This window comes from Apostichopus japonicus, chromosome 21, assembly GCF_037975245.1.
Source record: "Apostichopus japonicus isolate 1M-3 chromosome 21, ASM3797524v1, whole genome shotgun sequence".
NCBI lineage: Eukaryota > Metazoa > Echinodermata > Holothuroidea > Aspidochirotida > Stichopodidae > Apostichopus > Apostichopus japonicus.
This window is the reverse complement of record NC_092581.1, coordinates 7,738,842-7,757,205: the sequence shown is the minus strand read 5'-3', so window position 1 is coordinate 7,757,205 and position 18,364 is coordinate 7,738,842. Positions and strand designations below refer to the sequence as shown.

The following is an 18,364-nucleotide window of genomic DNA, read 5'->3' as shown; positions in this document are numbered from 1 at the left end:
ATTCTAGAAACCAATTCTTCCATCAACATCGCCACCAACAACTGCAGATGTAACCCTACCAGTGATTCCCAAACCCCCTAGCACGGACCCTAACAGGCCCATTTCAGGGAAAAGGAAAGCCAGGGCTAAGTTGATGCATGCAATTAGTCAAGAAGGAGACGGTAAAGGCTCATTTCAAACAAATAAGTTAAAAGGTTTCATTTATTGCCTGGTGGATTGTCTTACAGTCAGTTATTAATTATTGCAGATTGTCTTCCCTAATAATGGACAAGATTGCTGAAGCAAGTTTATTATGCTTCTGACAGTATTGATAAGTATACATGTATACAACATGTCATGAAAGTTAGATATTTCCATTGTTTAATGGTTCTTGAAAGGTAGTAATTAATGAACAACATTATTACCTTCAGAAGGCCTGTTTACTCCAACATATAAGCTTTTGAGTACCCCAGCTCCTCTATCAAGTGAATTACTCTTTTTGTTAAAAGATGAAAGTAGAGCAGTACTCAATTATTGAAACATTTAGTTGAGCGGATACAGCAAATTGCCTAAAACACTTCAATTAGCTGAAGGCTGAAATTGATAATGTTCATGGTTCCTACACATGTTACTTATATGGAAAGAACTAGAAATGCACTGGATATCTGGTCCTTCCTAATATGTGTATCTAAATTTCATTCTTTACTACATCTGAGCATATTTTCACAAGTTTTGATGAAGGAAGAGAAGTATTCTTAACTTTTGTATTGTTTCTCTGATTTCATTGGAACAACCCTGTCTGGCTGGATAAATCCAGCCTGATCCGGCCAGATCTGATTCTGCCTAGATTTAAAAATTTGGATCCAGTGCAACCCTCAAAAGGACCATTGATACATAGTTATAGTGCTCAAGTACAGATATGTTTTAACTTAGAAAAGGATGTTCATGATTTAGATAGTAAAGTGATCCTTCAAGAACAGAAGTGCTATACACTTGATCTTACACCATGAAAATTGCTTAAGCAGAAAAGTAAACCAATATTTGTGAAGGGAAACATATCCTTGTAGACACATCAAGCTTCTTCTAGCAAGGAGCTTTCATCCAAAGTATTAAAATAATATAAAAGTTAATTCTGTACTGGTAATGGTAACCACCAAATGAAATATCTGCAAGTGATGTTCTGAGGAGTTCCTTTGAATATTAACAAGGTATGTAGAGAATGATACATTTCAATGGTGTATTCTCCTGTTCTGTATTAATTTAACTTGTTCATGGTAGGAAACTTTTCCACCTGTATCTCCTCTCTTACTTAGTGTACATATAAAATTCATGTCTTATTCCTAGAGTATCTTATATTGTTTCTTTCCATATATGCAGTTGTAGTATTACCCCAGCCATTGGAGAGAAGAAGTTCCAATCCTCTCCTTGCATGTAAGCCAGGTGCAGCAGATGATTCTCTTCAGAGGAGGGTCCATAGTGGTCCTAAGGAGAGAACACAACTTCCCCAGGAGAAGTCCACTAATGAAGAAGGAAGCTTAAGGGTCCGATCAGCAGACAGTGTATCATCTAGGTAATAATAGGGGAACTCTGTGGCCATTCTCACCCTGTGTGGGATTTATATTCTGTCTATATTCAGGAGAGAGACTCGTCAAAGCTGGTAGTAATAGATACTTTCTGGTCAGACCTGTTCTAGATAAAGGAAATACAAAAGTTTGTTTCATACAGAGAGTGCCAATTTCGGTTGGAAATTTTAGTACGTACTTTAAGGAATTGAAACAGTATTTGTTGTTAAGCATAATATATATTGTCTAGTTTTATCAAGGTATATCTTGTCTTCCAAAGATTGCACTTGTTAAGTATTCTGCAAGTAAAAGTTGCAATTGTCAGCCACAACACATTTTAAACTGATAGTTGCTCTGGAAAGACTGCTGGAAATACTTGGTCACATTTTGTTTCTTGTAGAATGTCAAACTTTTTATATTCATAGCTTCAAATAATTTAGTAAATGAATATTTACCTGATTATTATTTTTCTTAGGTCTACCAGCAAGACATCCAGAACAGAGAGTGGTTACTCCAGTGAGAGAGGTTCTGCTGGAAGTAGATCTGGTGAGAGAAAATCAAGAAAAGACAAACATCTTGTCCTTTGTGGATGCATAGACAAGTTTAAAATCCATAAACATCTCCAAAACTTGTCAAGTTCCAATGACTTTTCTTCAACTTCAATGTAACCTTTAACAACAATTAGATTTAATCAGGAAATAGAATTACCTTTTTCTAGTTTGTGTCCAAATACTAAACGTCAAACAATTTTGCAGATCTTTGCAGATGGGATAAACTGTGGATTCCATCCTGGCTAAAAAACCCACATTACTTTGACCAGCCAGGGATGAAACCCACAACCTCCCAGATCTCGGGGTTCATTACTTCTAATGCAACCATTGCAATTGACTCTAGGAATTCTTGACAATTCCTCCAGTATTTCAATTGTTTGTCTACATTCTTTTATTAAGCTGAAATTAATGTGCCAGTGTATTAGAAGCAATCACCAACTATGTTTCTTCAAAGTTGTATTCATGATAAGTATATGTATAATATGCATGTTTTTTGTTGCTGTATCTCATGGGCATGTTAGTATACTTTCATATTACTTTCCATTTTATCTTCCTTCCCAGAGAGTGCTGGAAACAGGGATAATTTGAGCCCAGAAGAGGCACTCTATTGGAACACGTCAATTCTTCCAATCTTAGAAGATATGGCAAAGTTGTCTCAAGGTAAGGTGTCTTCATAGGAACCAAAAGTTTAGTTGTGGGACCAGGGCTTGAACATAAGATTTCCACATGTCGAACATAAGTGGGATAGAAAGAAGAAAGTTTTTGTGTCACATGTCTATGAATGGTTATGATAGGACACATTCTACATGACACATTTTATAGTTTGCACAACTGATTGTGTCATTTTAACATTGTTTATTGTTACAAATATGGTAATATTTTTGTGTGTTAAATTAGCATATTTCCTTTATTGTTGATGCAAGGTTCAGCAGATACTGATGTTATCGAGATGCTGTGTTCGAGATGCTCTGAGTTGTACAGGATCATGAAAGAAAAACAATTGCTGGGGAAGGGAAGCAAAAGGAGAGGTCAAGTACTCAAGACTATCTACAAATTACTGGACTTTGAGAATGCCAGGCTACATCTAATAGCAGCAAGAATGATTCTAGCTGTAAGTTGTATTTTTCACCTTCTAAGTGTGTTTCTTTCTATCTTACCCATGTGACCACCTTAATAGATAACTTTTGCAATGAAGAAAACTGGGGCATTTCAGTAGGGATCAACAACAATATATCCAATGTTTTATCAAATATCCAATGGTTTACAAAAACAAACAAAAAAAATCATCTGACCTGTAGAGAGAGAAATTCTTGTGTTTTTGCACTCTCAACTACTTTTTTAACTAAATATAACTATTTGAGATGATCTTTGAAATGAAAGTTCATTGTTTTGCACCTTGAGTCTCATATGTTGTGTTAGTTATTAAGTTATTCTTATTTATTAATTTGATTCATTCATTGTAATTAAGTTACAGGGCAGTCATTGATGAATATTCAGTTACTGTTATTTTGCTGTTCCAGCACTCTCTCTGATCCATGTATTTTGAGATTTATGACTTGATCTGCAATGTTATGTTGATTCACTGTTTTGAGATTTATAACAGCATCAGCAATGTTATGTTGATGCAGTGTTTTGAGAGTTATGACTTGATCAGCAATGTTATGTTGATTCACTGTTTTGAGATTTATAACATGATCAGCAATGTTATGTTGATTCAGTGTTTTGAGAGTTATGACTTGATCAGCAATGTTATGTTGATTCACTGTTTTGAGATTTATGACTTGATCAGCAATGTTATGTTGATTCAGTGCTTTGTTGCTCACCCTTGTCGATTTATGACTTGATCAGCAATGTTATGTTGATTCAGTGCTTTGTTGCTCACCCTTGTCGATTTATGACTTGATCAGCAATGTTATGTTGATTCAGTGCTTTGTTGCTCACCCTTGTCGATTTATGACTTGATCAGCAATGTTATGTTGATTCAGTGTTTTGAGATTTATGACTTCAATGTTTTGTTGATTTAGTGTTTTGATACTCACCCTTGTTATTGCATTTTTGTTATTTCTCTGCAGCTTTCAGTCAGTGGACAAAGTATGACCAGTTTATGTAAATTACTTTTCAAAGTTGGCAGGGTGGAGGAAAATGACAAACTATTCCTTGAAGATGACGTTCTTGGTGAGTGTTTCCTTACTGTGTTACCAATAATTTATTTCTTCTGCATAGAGATGTTAGTGGTTCAGTTGAAGGTTGAAGGTATATGCAAATAAACTCAATATATATTTTTATTCCTTGGATGGGTGCATGGGGTCCATTTTTGTGAGTTCCTGCATGATGCACCTTAGAGTTTGTGTTTTGAACAGTATTAATGACAACATTTGATTAATCTGAAAAAATAATAACTTACATTTATGTGTAAATGCTGTACATCTGTACCCAGATCTGTACATGTTACAGTTGTCTCTTTGCTGTAATCTATGCATAACTTGGCCCAGTGATCTCCAACCTCCAATTAGGTTTTTGGCTGCTGTTTTTCACCATCAGAGTTCCTCATAACAAAATGTCTGAATTTTTTCTCACTTTGATTGTCAGATCTAATCATAAGCACTGTGGCTACATTGGACCCTGTCAAGAACAGTGAGCCATTAGTGTATGCCATTGGGAGCTTGAAATGTTTGACAGGGAATGCTAACGTTGTCCAGGTACTCTCAGAGAAGAAACTCCTTCCTGTCCTGGCCAGTTTACTTCACTCCATTAATCTTCATGTAAGGGTTATTGCTGAACATTTATTATTTTAAGTGCTGTAATAAGAGTGTATCTGTAGGGTTGAGGGGACGTCAGGGACTTAATTAAATTCAAGAATCTTGCTCAGGTGGAGAAAAACATTCATTCATTGGACGCTGGAATAGTAATACACTTGTAAGGTTATTACTGACAAGTAAAACTTTATGACGCTTGAAGATAACATGACTCTTTAATGTCAAATTAACATAACAATGCTGTGCAATGTTGTTGAAAGGTTTGGGTCAAAACTTAACTAATACTAACTATATTTCATTTTTTAATCCTTTTAGCTTTCTGAAACTGGTAAACCAACAAAGTCAACATTAAACATCCTCCTGCAAGTAACAGCAGTTTTAAGAAACTTGGCTGATATCTCTGAAAACAGGGCAGACTTTCTCTCCCATCAAGTTCTGGAGGAGCTCTGCAGTGTTATGGAGGTTTATTCATCTGAAGCAGATCTCATGTTGAATATTTCTAGAATTCTCAGGTACGTCATAGATGTAAACAACTGTTCGAAAAAGAGTCAGACTGTAAAAACAGACAGGAGGATAATGTTTGGAAATTTATGTTCCTGGAATACATTTCAAGGCTTACTTGTTACCCTGGTTTCATATTTATTGATAATATTTCTTTGGTTACGTTATGTGTAATTGAATTTGTTTAGTAAATATAGTCATCTCGGGTTGTTTATATCAGGATATCAAGATAAAGTAGTGTTGTATTTTCTTCTTCCTCTCAGCAAACTGACCCTGAATCACGAATGCTGCAGTGTCATTGGTGATCATCCTACATCCTTCCAGTCTCTAATCTTAATCCTCCACAAACATCCCAACTCCTCAGACCTGGTAGTAAGAGTCTGTTTCATCTTGGGTAACTTGACGGCTCACAACGATGACTGTCGCTACTGCCTCTTCAACACAGAGAATGCTATTGACACACTTCTCTCCACTTTTAGAAGTTATTTAGCTTCAGATTTAAAGGTAAAAGTCAGCTCTTAGAAATCATTGTTCTTGGTTTATTAATTTATGTGTTTTGAGAAGTAATTGAATGAAACATTGTTTGATTCCTGTTGAAGGCAAATGACATAGAGTTTTGACCTCAATATCGCATTTAAGTTCCTTTTTTCAGGTTATATATATTTTGTTATGTTCTTTTTTTTCCATTTTTTGTTGTTTAATGTAAATACTCTGCAGTTTAGTTCATTATAATATCAAATGTATTGATATTGTAGTTTACTCTGTAGTCAAATATTTGTATCACCTTTGTAGGTTGTTCTGGTACATGGAGATATGATTTGCATTTAAACAAGTTTGATGTAGCTTGTCCAAAATATGTGTTTGCTGACATTTTGTCATTGAGATAGAATAGACTGTTACAAGCAACAGGAACAAATGTGATGTATTTTTCAAATGTTTTGGTGGCACATCACTCAAACAAAGGCCTATCACTTGTCTATTACATGGCCACTATAGATTGACTGTGATGTTTGCTCTCAATGGTAAGACAGATTGATTGTGTTTGTCGTTAAGATATGTACCGGTTGCTTAGGTTTCTCTAACTATTTGAGTTGAGCTTACTACTTTATTGACGAATACTAACAAAGCATAAAAGAGTGAAATTTAGTAACTTTTGCCCTCAATTGTTGTTTAACTATCAGTAAGTTCATTAACTTGTGTGATTGTTGATTGATTTTTGATTGTGGAACAGCTTCTGAAGGGTTTAACTAAATATTTATCAGACATATTTTTATTTTGACTCTTGTCACAACTTATTGTTATTTTCTCATTTGTGACTTTTTTCTTTTACAATTTAACTTGATATCAATGTGTTACCTTTGCATTCCATTTATTAGTGCTTTGCACTTTTCATTTTCATTACAGCATTCTAAAGTTCATCCCAAACAGGAAGCTGAAAAAGATAAAAAGAGTACAGTTGACAAGAAATCACAAGATGTATTGATTAAACTGATACGAGTCATAGCCAATTTATCGATCAATCATGATATAGGTGCATTGATTGCATCGAATGAAACTTGTGTGGATCTCCTACTTCAAGTTCTTGGTGAGTAAGATTTATTAAATCTTTATTTATTTAAGAAATAATTACTTTACATCAAACAAAAACAGATTTTTAAGAATAAACAAAAACTGTTGAATATGCTCAACTGATCTCAAAGTTTATAAAATTAACTTGCAATACACATAGTAAGTCTTTCTTTGACAGTTGTACCATCTCTATTTGGATGCACTTCAACATTTTCTTACAATGGTTCTGTTTTGCTATTTTTCTGGGAGCTGTACAACAAGCAGGGAAATTTTGATTTGATTTTGCTACTTTCAAGCAATGCTTCTTTTTGCTTCACTTGACGTTCTCTATAAATACTTCCATAGTTTGTGTAGCATTGACTGCATTGTTTTAATAAAGATACTGGATGATGTGTTCTATGGAGGTGGCATCTCAGCAAAATATGAACTACTTGTCATCAGCAAGTCTAGGCTAAGAGAGATTATGCAAGAAATCTAGAAAAGACTTTCAGTAAGAGGAATGTGATCCGATTGTTTTACCTGTTTTCTTTTAATTTATACCATTTGCAGAGTGCCATTCTGTTACTGAAAGTGATGAGTTGGTTATTAATACAATTATTACAGTCAACAACCTGTCATACTACACTGTAATTAGCAGTGCTATAGAGGAAAGGCATCTGACCATAGCTAGATGTAAGTATTTTTGTTTTTAGTCTAAACTTTCATATTCAAGAAAACTTAGGCAATGTTTAAATGAAAACACAAAGGTGGGCACAGCTTCAAACTTTAGTGTTGCTGCCCCTTATTATTGGTGGAGTTAGAAAAGTCATAGAAACTTTTGAGTGAATGGAAGTTTGGTCAACGCAACATGTACCATGGTAAGTTATATTAGAAATGGTACAACAGTCAGATAACATCTAAATTTTGGTAGATTTAGCAAGACAACATATACCATGGTAAGTTATAAATAGAAATGGCAAAATTCTGTTATCTTTCACATATACAATGACATTTTACAGTTGTAATTCCTTGAATTAGATCAATCTTTGAAGCTGAAAACATGAATTCCAGCATATTTTAATGCTGCTTAGTTCAAATATATACCAGCTCATGAACATGATTTAAACCATATATCTGAAATGATGTCTAAGGTGTATTATATTGTATCAACGTTGGCATACATTACTCCTTATTTTCATTCTAATATAAGAGATAAGGTTTTCAACTCATCAATTCTGCCAGTCATTGTGTATGCAGTTCCTGTCTGGTGTCACCTTCTACTTGAAAAGGACAAGACATGAATCAGAAGTTTCTTGTAATATTGCTCAAATATATTTAATCTCGACTATGAAAGCCTAGTTGGTAAAGTAAACACTACTGCTAGAAATAAATTCAACAAGACAAGCTAAGAATATACATAGTTCTAAAGATCACCCAATTCACTCCGAGTTGATCTCTCTGTGCAATAAAACCAACAAGTTTAATCTACGAAATCTTACTATCTTGCCAACTTTTAAAATTATGCTTTTTAAGAACTCATTTATCTGCAGAGCAGCCATTTATATTTAAAATGGGTTCTTAGAATCTCTGTTATGATCCTTTTAAGCTTTCAACCTTCTAATCCTCCATCTTATTTCATATTTGTTCATACTTTCATGATTGTACATTTCACATCTTTTGTGTATCATTATTTTGTGTCCTATTTATAAATTTTGTAGTTTATACTGGAATAAAGAAATTGAAATCATTTTTTCATTCCAAAAAAAAAAAATTGTTTAGTTGCTTTTAACATTATCTTTCTGATAGCCAACACTGTGTTGAAAATTGTCAAATATATTATCACATTGTTCCCCCTACTATAATCAATATTCAAAACCATTACTTTTGCTTGTTAGTTAATTGATTATTCATACATGCTAGTCCCTCGTGGTGGTAGTCAGCTGATGTGACGACATCAATCTTAAAAAGGAGTAGGTATGGTTTAATTGTCAATAAATTATAAATCTACCTCTCTCCATGGCAGGTGTGTTTTGTCATTAAGTAACTTTCTCTTCCTCCCCTTCCATTAGTGTTAAAGTAGTAGCAGGTGTATCCTATAGGCTTATTGAGGCTTTATCTCTCTTAGCAGGTAGAAATATCAGCAATTATTTGATGTTGAAGCATCTGACTGCTTCATCCTTAGTAATTTAAATATATTTGCTTGGAAGCTATAAAGATATTTGCCTATATCCTATGCTGTTTCTCAATTTCCGTTTATACCTGCTTGAGTTGTAATGAAGCATTTGTGATTACAAAACTCATTTATTCATAATTGTGTATCCACCATTGCAGCAGTTCAGTTCAAAACTCATTCAAGCAATCAATGCCATGTAGCTAGCATGTCAGGTCTATAGCTGTGTCTAGGCCACAAGTTAGGAACTGCCCTACATTCAATATTATAAAATGCAGTTTTGTTCATTCTGTCTTTCATAGTTTATAAAATCTTGTGGCAGGTTAGGTAACAATCATCATATCTCTGTCTACCGTAGCTAAATATTAAACTCTTAGATTGTGCATTATTTGGTATGAGTAAGATACAAAGAAAACTACTGAATACGTAGCCTTGGTTTAGTTAAATTCTAGGAGTTATGTGCACAAATTAAACCTACCATTTTGTGCTTCTGAATGAAATGGTAAAATCATGAAGTGAGTGCTATATATGAAATACAGAATTTACTTCGCTCCTCGCTTACCTGTCTCCTCACAACCTTAACACTCTTGTTCTACCGTTCCTAGAATAAACTGATAACCTTGTAACACTGTGTGCCCTAAATTTCCGGACCCGACTGGTCAATGCCCTTCTTTATCATTCTACCACCCAAAGTGTCTACAACATTGTTTTGTGCTTGGATTTATTTTTGGCTCAATTCAATCAGAACTATTTTAATCAGAACCTTTTGGTGTATATAAGAAGAAGGAATAAGTGGTCATATTTGGTGTCCCGTTTGTATCACATATTTGGGGTACGGATAGCAGTTCTGCGAATTGCTAACACTACTCTTCCCGCCCTTTTCCCACTCATTATTGAAAGTTACTGTTGTTCATATTCATGTATTTATTGTGTTCCCACCACTTTTTGGCTTAATTTGATTTTTTTTCAGTGGGTTTTTCATCCTGCTTCTTATTTCGGTGGCCTTACGTTGTGTTTATGTTTTTTAAGCCACATATGATAATACTCTTGTAGTTTCCTAGCTTAACTAAAGCATGTCGTAAAGTTTGTGTTTCATGTATCATATTTAAGTGAATATCCCTCAATCATGCTATGTCTCAGTTTGCATTTTGATAACCATATGACTTATTTCCCAACAGTGTTGTTGAGGCTTCTTGTCAATGATAACATGGATGGTATGGTGGAGGCTGCTAGAGTGTTTGGTAACCTCTCCAGAACACAAAGTATCAGAGACTTTCTAACTAGTAAGAAAGGTAAAGTTGAATTACTTAAGTAATATCATTTATTTGTTACAATTAAACTATTAAATTGATTGCATCCGGAGTATCTAAACAAACAGTTGGTCCAAGTATTAAACGAACCAAAAATTCTTTACATAAAGTCATGTCATTTTGATTCACCATTAAAGTCAGGGAGGTAAGAGTTGTAGATGGAAATACAACATAGCTTGATTTTTGTATTTGAATGTCTAATGTTAGACCTTTATCCCAAGCTCAGTCATCTGTTGAACATTACATGTTTGCATGGTAGACTACTGGTGTTGGAATGCATGGTAGATTGAATGTTTGTGTAAACAACAATAGTATGGTAAAATAGTAGCTTACAATTTACTAGTTAGCTTTCTGTTGATCATATTCTCTGCATAGTCACATGTTTTTGTTTCTTTGTAATTCTAGTTAAATATCACACTGTGATCATAAAAATATTTGTTTAATGTATTTTGACACAAACTGTTGTTCTAATGGCACATTCATTCTTCACTTCTGAGTTATCACATCTTCATGCCTTTTACTTGTCATCTAGTGGATCAAATGATGGTGATGTTGCTGGATTCTGGAGATCGGGAAGTGGTCTATGTTGCTTGTGGAGTGCTCATTAACCTAATGACAGATGAAAAGAGGAGACCTTTGTTAAAGAAAGAATCTGGCATTGGGAAGTTAGTCTCTTTTCTGTTTGGTTCACATTGATTTTACACCACAGCATTTGTTAACATTTCAAACAGTTTATTGCTAATTAAGAGTTTAGTCTTTGTGTAATTCAAAGGAATAGAGGAAATAATTCTCATGCTAGAATTCAAGTGGGACATCCTTCTATTAAAAGAAATGTTGAAGATAATCTGTTAACAGGGGTGATAGTTACGCATCCATGCATGTGGCAACTGCCCAAGGGCTCTTCACATTTTCATCTTTATTGACAGATGAAGCCGCAATCTCTACAAAATCATGATTTTTAACATAAGAAATGTGCTTAATTGACCATTAAACCAATGGCCAAGGTTCAGAGGAGGTGGGTGGAATGAATCCATCGTTATGAAAGCTGTCAGTACAGATTGAACAGATGTGTTATCACGTGAGGAGAGAGAGAGTGCTATGGACTTGTTATTAGAACCATTTAAGTATTGAATAATCTTCTGGCATTCATTTTCATATTTTTTCAGGTTAATTGAGGTACTGCGAGATTTTGGTCGTACAGACTGGCAGCTTGCTGCAATGGTCTGTATGATTCTATGTAACTACACAGAAAAGATGAAAAACTCTCCAGAAACCCTTGGAGAGCAAGAAGCCTCATCCCTTACCGACCTCCTTGTTGATTATCTTGGTAAGACAGCTCATATCATTAGTTTTCTAAGGTTCAACAGGCCATTGTGTTTAATCCAGTCAAGTAGTAAATATTCATTAGGTTCCAACATAAGTGAATTATGAGGCCTCTCTCAAACCACTTCCCTTCCCTTACAGTAACCTATTGAGTGAGTTTATATAATCCACACAACCTCAAAATATATGTCAATATGAGTAAATATTGCATATATCTTGAGCCTGGATGGTGTATTCATCTCAATAGCTAGTAAGAACACATGTTTATATCAAAATATCTACTGGCAACACTCAGCTCCATTACCCAGTAAAGCCATTATGGTTTTAATTTCATTATCCTATCTCCATGAAGGCTGCAGTAAATATTCATGTTGTAGCCAACTAGTTTAATATTGAAGAAATAGTTTATTACCCTATACCAAGGGAAGTGTCAAGTATTGAGTCTTGGTTCCAATCGGTTTTTTGTAAGAAGAAGGGTGCAGGAATTTGCCACATATGCAAGCGTTACTTGCAAATTTTGGTGTTTCAATAGGACATGAAAATAAAGGAAATTGGTGATAAACAACTTTGATTTGTGAAGTCTTTGCAGAGTTTGTTTATGTTTTGTAATGAGTCAGAAAAAGCCTAACCAAACTTGTTTAGAAGACATAACCTGTTTTGTAAATATTGCTATATTTGTTGTGACAAGCAAGAGTAATCTCAAAGTTTTTTATGTATGACCTCAACCTTGAAAGAATCCTTTATGTAAATCAAGTTTCGTACTTTGAAACTAATTATTGTAACAACAATTTGATTTTGTATGGAAGCACTGATTAGGGTTGTTGTACATTGACAATTTATCAGCTGGTCACGGACTGGCTATACTGATTAACTGGTAAAATCTGCCAAAAAGAACAATGGCCCATTGTCTAGTGCTGTTAAGTCTTTGGATGACTATTATGTGCTGTGATGTAGAATCATGTGGTATTGCTGAGCAAAATACTTCACTCAAGAAATTTCAGTTGTAATGACTAACACTAAATTTGACTTCAGTTGATTGCATGGTTGTAAAAGTAATTTGTTTCACAAGTGCAATTTATCTGCATCAAAAGTCTGCTTTCACATATTATGCTTTATTGAGAAGAAAATAAAAATACATAGCAGGATGTCCCAGCTGTCATTACAGGCAATGATGATTTCCTTTTCATTTGAAGTATACCCAATGTTTTAAGTGATGAAAATTGTTGTCAGCTTCAAACTTTTTGATGAGATAGTCGGATATCAGTCCACTCACTGGACAATACCTTAATGCTAGCGACCAGCTGTTGTTATTCTGTTCTGTTGTTTGAATTAGTTTTGTATTATTGATTCTTAAACTGTCCTGTTTCAGGACTATGCATATTTTATTCCCATATTCCAGTAGCATATATCTCAAGTGCAATAGATCTGATGAATTTGTCTCAGTCTGAGATAAGGATATGAAAGTATTCCTTGTAATTAGGAATTATCAAATAAGGCACATTTAGCCAGGGTATAGAATTTTATGTTAGTTTTACTCTTGGTAAGATTGATAAAAAGGTTCAACCTCACATACACTGTGTTTAATGTTGGCATTAAGTCAGGTTTCCTCCTCAGTTTTCATAAAACTAATGTGACTAAATTCAGGTTGGTTGGTCAATGCATGTTAAGCAATTTTTATTTTGAACTTCAATACAGATGAAGAGGTTGCTATGGAGATCCCAGATGATGTCACATGGGATGAGGAGACTCAAGAGTTTATGAGATCTTATTGGAGATCAGAATTCTGTCCTGTTGCTTCACAGCTTCTGAGCAGGGTTGAAGGCTGCCAAGGAGACTTAATTCCCATTGATAAGGCATCTTAATAGATGAAGATGTTACTCATGGTGAGTCACTATTCCAGTTTGTCACCTCCTAATGGCAATGGTAGCCACTTAAAATCAAGTGGGTATGTTACTGTCAACAATAACCATAGTTATACATCTCCAGCCTCCTAATGGCAGTAGTAGCCACTTAAAATGAAGTGGGTATGTTACTGTCAACAATAAACATAGTAATACATCTCCAGCTTAAACTAGTGCTGAGGTACTGTAGCACTGAGTCAAGACTGAATGAAAAACAGGAGAACAAACAGTTTAAAAATGGAGCAGAGAGTTCTTCAACATTATTGTTTCCCAAATCACTTGCAATGTTTTCTGCTTGGGTGACTGCACAGTCCCTTCTTGTTATCTTGTTCTTTACTCTATATATGGATGCTTGCATGTAACTGTTTTATTCATTCCGGTAAAGCATTCATTACCTCTACAAATGGTAACCAGAGGGTGTGCTCTGATGTCATCTTGTTCCCTGTTTCAAGTTCCCCTAGATGTAAAGTTGATTTCTGTGTGCAGATGTTTGCTACAATTTTAGGGTGTTTGAATAACAAGGCCAAAATAGACAATTAAATCCAGAATTAATGTTAATTGCTTGAAAATTGAAGCTAATTACCAGGTGTAGCTGTTGCTTTGATATTATTACTGATTATTGTTCAATACATCTTTCTACTTCAAACAGTTTCAACAGCTTCTATAGCCTTGCTAAAGATGCATGCATATCGTCTGTATGATTTGAATCAAGGTGTAAACTTACATGAATTTCTAACTTTACTTCTGCTCGTAATAACTTGAGGGTTCTCATATGTTGAATTTACAATGTTCTTGCTGTTATGAACTGTATACTGTTGAAACTACCTGCCATACTTCAGAGAAATGTGAGAGTTTAACTTGTTTGTAGTTAGAATACTGGACACCAGACTCAAATGCACAAGTCTTTACTGTATTAATATCGTTACTTTACTGTTGTTCTCCATGTAGAACTCAATCCAATACCCCTCCCCAGGCTCCCCTCCCCAACCCTCAGATTGTCTCCAAACTCTTAATTGAGCAGACGAGCACTTCAGCTCACATCCTTTTTTCCAGAATAACCCAGATTGTGTTTAATGGAATGTAAGTAAACTTTACTTAGCAAACAACCTGTATGTATTTCTAATCGGAGATAAATTTTTCATAGATAAGAATTGTCTAAAAACTCGCTGCGACACATCAAAACAATGGCCAACTGATTGTACCTTTACAGAATAGAGAACATTTTCAAAGCCAATGAAGGACCACATAGTTTCTTGTTAATTGTTCCCCAAACAGTGCATAAAATTTACTGTATATACTTCTGGCTGTAATTTTAGGACGGGGAGTCGTAGAGCTACGGGAGAGTCAGGACCAATATCCTAACCAAAGAGAGGGACAGGTCATAGTGTCCTTTTCTAAAATTAAAACCCCTCAACAGAAAACATGTCAAACCAAAACATTTCTGCAGGGAAACAGTAGCTCTGATTATCCCATTGTTAAGAATGGGCATATGGGCTATACACATCGAATTCCAAGACACTTACTTACACATACCAATGCACCAGAAACATCTAGGCTACCTGGCATTCTGAAATGAAGGAAGAGATTTTCAGGTCAGGGCATTGCCATCAGCTTATCAACATCACCTGAAGTACTTACCAGAGTTGCAGGACCAGTGGTCATCTTTCTCACAAAAAGAGGGTGACACTGTTTGTGTATCCCGACGATTGGCTGATTGTGGGAGAGTCGAAGGAACAAAGTAGGGACAATGACCACAAAACCTTACAGTGTTTCACAATCTAGTTTGGTTGGTGAACGATGCAAAGTCAAATCTAGTTCCAACATAAGGTATCCAGTTTCTGGGAGCTATGCTAGAATTTCGAAGTGGCACAGTACTGCCTTCAGAGGAGAGCACTTTTGGGGGTAAGATCAATAGTAGACCAGATTTGTTCACGACAAGAGTCATCAGGGGTAGATTGACTTGGAGCCCTCGGACTCATGACCAGGATTGTGGATGTGGTGCAGTCAATGCCAGTCATGCAGACTCAGGATGAGATTGCTGCATCTACATTTGCTTGGGGTTATCGACCCAAAATAGCTACACAAGCAGGCACCAATACCTCAAGCAGAGGGTGTAGTTCCACATCTCCAGTGGTGGTCCAATGAAGAACATTAAAACCAAGGGGTTCCCTTCAAGTTAGATCTACCAGTGACATCCATAACAACAGATGCCTCACTGACAGGGTGGGGAGCTCATTGGCTAAATCAAACAGCGTGGGAAACATCCCGGTAGAAAGGAAGTATCACATGAATGTGCTAGATATGTTGGCTGTCAGATGAGCATTAGAGACCTGTCTACCAAAAGTGAGCAACACCAGAGTGACAGTTCCCATCCACAACAAAACAGTAATGGATTATGTCAAATTTCAAGGGGGGGTGGGGGGACACTCTCAAAGAAGTTGTGCCAGCTGACTAAAAACTGCTGATACAGTGCAAGGAGTGGAATGTACACCTTATATAGCAGGGAAAGAGAATGTCATGGGGGACACTCTGTTGAGGGACCTAGATCCCAACGAATGGTCTCTCTCTCCCAGGGAACATGCGACACATTTTTTGAGATCCTGAGAAGACCACTAATAGACCTGTTTGCAACCTCCCAGAATGCCAAACTACAAGTGTTCTTTACCAGATGGTTTCACACTAAGACTTACCAAAGAGACACCCTGTTGTTTCCATAGGATTACTTAGAGGCATAGGCCTTCCAGCCTCTGTGCATGCTCAATAGCACCAGACAACAGACAAATCTCATACCAAGAACTCTGTACGGAGGTATGTTGTTTCATGCAGGCACTCTTCGATGTAGGGAAACAAGTAGCCACAATTAAAAATTACAGGTCAGCAATTTCGGCAGTCCTCAAAGGGTTTGAGGCCAGGCACCAAAAAATATACATCCAAACTCATCAGAGGAATGGCCAACAAAGGACCAAGGGTCAGATGGTTAGCGCCACCATGGGGCAGTTCTTTTAGCCTTTACGAAACATCCTTACGAGCCAATGGGTTCGGCCTCTTTGGCAGCGTTTACGACAAAGACCTTGTTTCTCATTGCAAGGGCATCAGTGAAGAGGAGAAGTTGTTTACATGCACTGTCTATTAAAGACAATAATATTACGTTCAAAAGCCATATTTTAATCCTGGAATTCAAGACTATCTTCTTTTGTCAATGATAAACTTTGAGTCAATTATTTTGCACGTTGAGTCATGCCATATGCATATTGTTGAGTGGTTTTGCTGTGTATAATGTTTTTGATGTATATCATATATCTTATATAATGTACATGGGGCACTGTGTATCGTGTATAACTTGGTACAAAGGAAAGTCAAGTTGTTGAGGTCAACACAGCCAATGTCCTTTACCAATGCATTGCATTCCCGACAGGAATGAGATTCTATACATGGTCGAACACCAGCTATGAAGGTCAAACCAGCCTTCTAAGTCTGAACTGATTTTCTGCGTAGATGAACTAGCAGTCTTCAGGCTGGTTTCCTATACTCTTCTATCTATCAACTAGTTGTTTCAGTAAGTCTAAGAATCATGACAGTATCAAATTGATTCATTATAGGAGTTTAATGAAATTTGGAGCTCTGGAATCAATTCTTATGAGATTACTTAAATTATTCACTGCATTCTAAATGTTGCTGTAACCTTGGTAGTAGATGGTTACATATGCAAGATATTTTACAGGTCCTCCTGGAATAAGTCTTGATATGAAGAGTTACAGTATGTTATTTCTGGCTTTTAATCTGTTTTGTAGAATGCATTTCCAAGTGATAGTGATTTCTGAAAGAAAAAGAAGATGATATGAATTAAGATGTTGAGATAAACTGATAGAAAGGACTTGTTGATATTATGAGAGTAGTTTTTTGGGGAGAAATATTTCCCAAACTGTTTTAGCCAGCTGCCAATGTACCCTTGTGTAAATAACAAGGTGAAATCGTATTTTATTGTTCTTACATTATATTTTGTTAAGGGGTTACTATGGTTTGCCCCTTGCCAAATAGCAGTGTTCTGCATGCAAAATATGCAATTATAGATTGGACAGAGTATGGAAAGGTAATTGGGTAAATCATCATGCTTGAGATGGAATAGATAATTTGTAACAATCCAGCTTGACAGGTCCAGTTCAAGATATGTGTTCTTCTTGCAGATGCAGTCCAGTGACTTGTATTCCTATCAAACTTGCATGATCTACTGATATTGCAGTCCAGTGACTTGTATTCCTATCAAACTTGCATGATCTACTGATCTTGCAGTCCAGTGACTTGTATTCCTATCAAACTTGCATGATCTACTGATCTTGCAATCCAGTGACTTGTATTCCTATCAAACTTGCATGATCTACTGATCTTGCAGTCCAGTGACTTGTATTCCTATCAAACTTGCATGATCTACTGATCTGACAGTCCAGTGACTTGTATTCCTATCAAACTTGCATGATCTACTGATCTGACAGTCCAGTGACTTGTATTCCTATCAAACTTGCATGATCTACTGATCTTGCAGTCCAGTGACTTGTATTCCTATCAAACTTGCATGATCTACTGATCTGGCAGTCCAGTGACTTGTATTCCTATCAAACTTGCATGATCTACTGATCTTGCAGTCCAGTGACTTGTATTCCTATCAAACTTGCATGATCTACTGATCTTGCAGTCCAGTGACTTGTATTCCTATCAAACTTGCATGATCTACTGATCTTGCAATCCAGTGACTTGTTTTCCTATCA

General features: G+C 35.9%; 1 protein-coding gene across 2 annotated transcripts in view; it reads left to right on the top strand.

The window, feature by feature from the left end:
• The window catches only part of LOC139962746 (armadillo repeat-containing protein 2-like), a 35,595-nt gene that overhangs the window by 7,847 nt on the left and 9,384 nt on the right, over positions 1–18,364 (top strand). Inside the window, exons 4-18 of one of the 2 annotated variants that reach the window (XM_071963033.1) lie at positions 8–161; positions 1,357–1,549; positions 2,017–2,083; positions 2,650–2,752; positions 3,016–3,203; positions 4,165–4,267; positions 4,682–4,854; positions 5,164–5,360; positions 5,613–5,853; positions 6,754–6,934; positions 7,468–7,590; positions 10,246–10,359; positions 10,910–11,042; positions 11,544–11,704; positions 13,396–13,583. In XM_071963033.1, coding sequence (XP_071819134.1) covers positions 8–161; positions 1,357–1,549; positions 2,017–2,083; positions 2,650–2,752; positions 3,016–3,203; positions 4,165–4,267; positions 4,682–4,854; positions 5,164–5,360; positions 5,613–5,853; positions 6,754–6,934; positions 7,468–7,590; positions 10,246–10,359; positions 10,910–11,042; positions 11,544–11,704; positions 13,396–13,562 — 2,298 coding nt within the window. In that variant the 3' untranslated portion in view covers positions 13,563–13,583. Of the gene's footprint in view, positions 1–7; positions 162–1,356; positions 1,550–2,016; positions 2,088–2,649; positions 2,753–3,015; positions 3,204–4,164; positions 4,268–4,681; positions 4,855–5,163; positions 5,361–5,612; positions 5,854–6,753; positions 6,935–7,467; positions 7,591–10,245; positions 10,360–10,909; positions 11,043–11,543; positions 11,705–13,395; positions 13,584–18,364 lie in introns of both variants that reach the window. The other variant, XM_071963032.1, reaches the window with a different exon arrangement.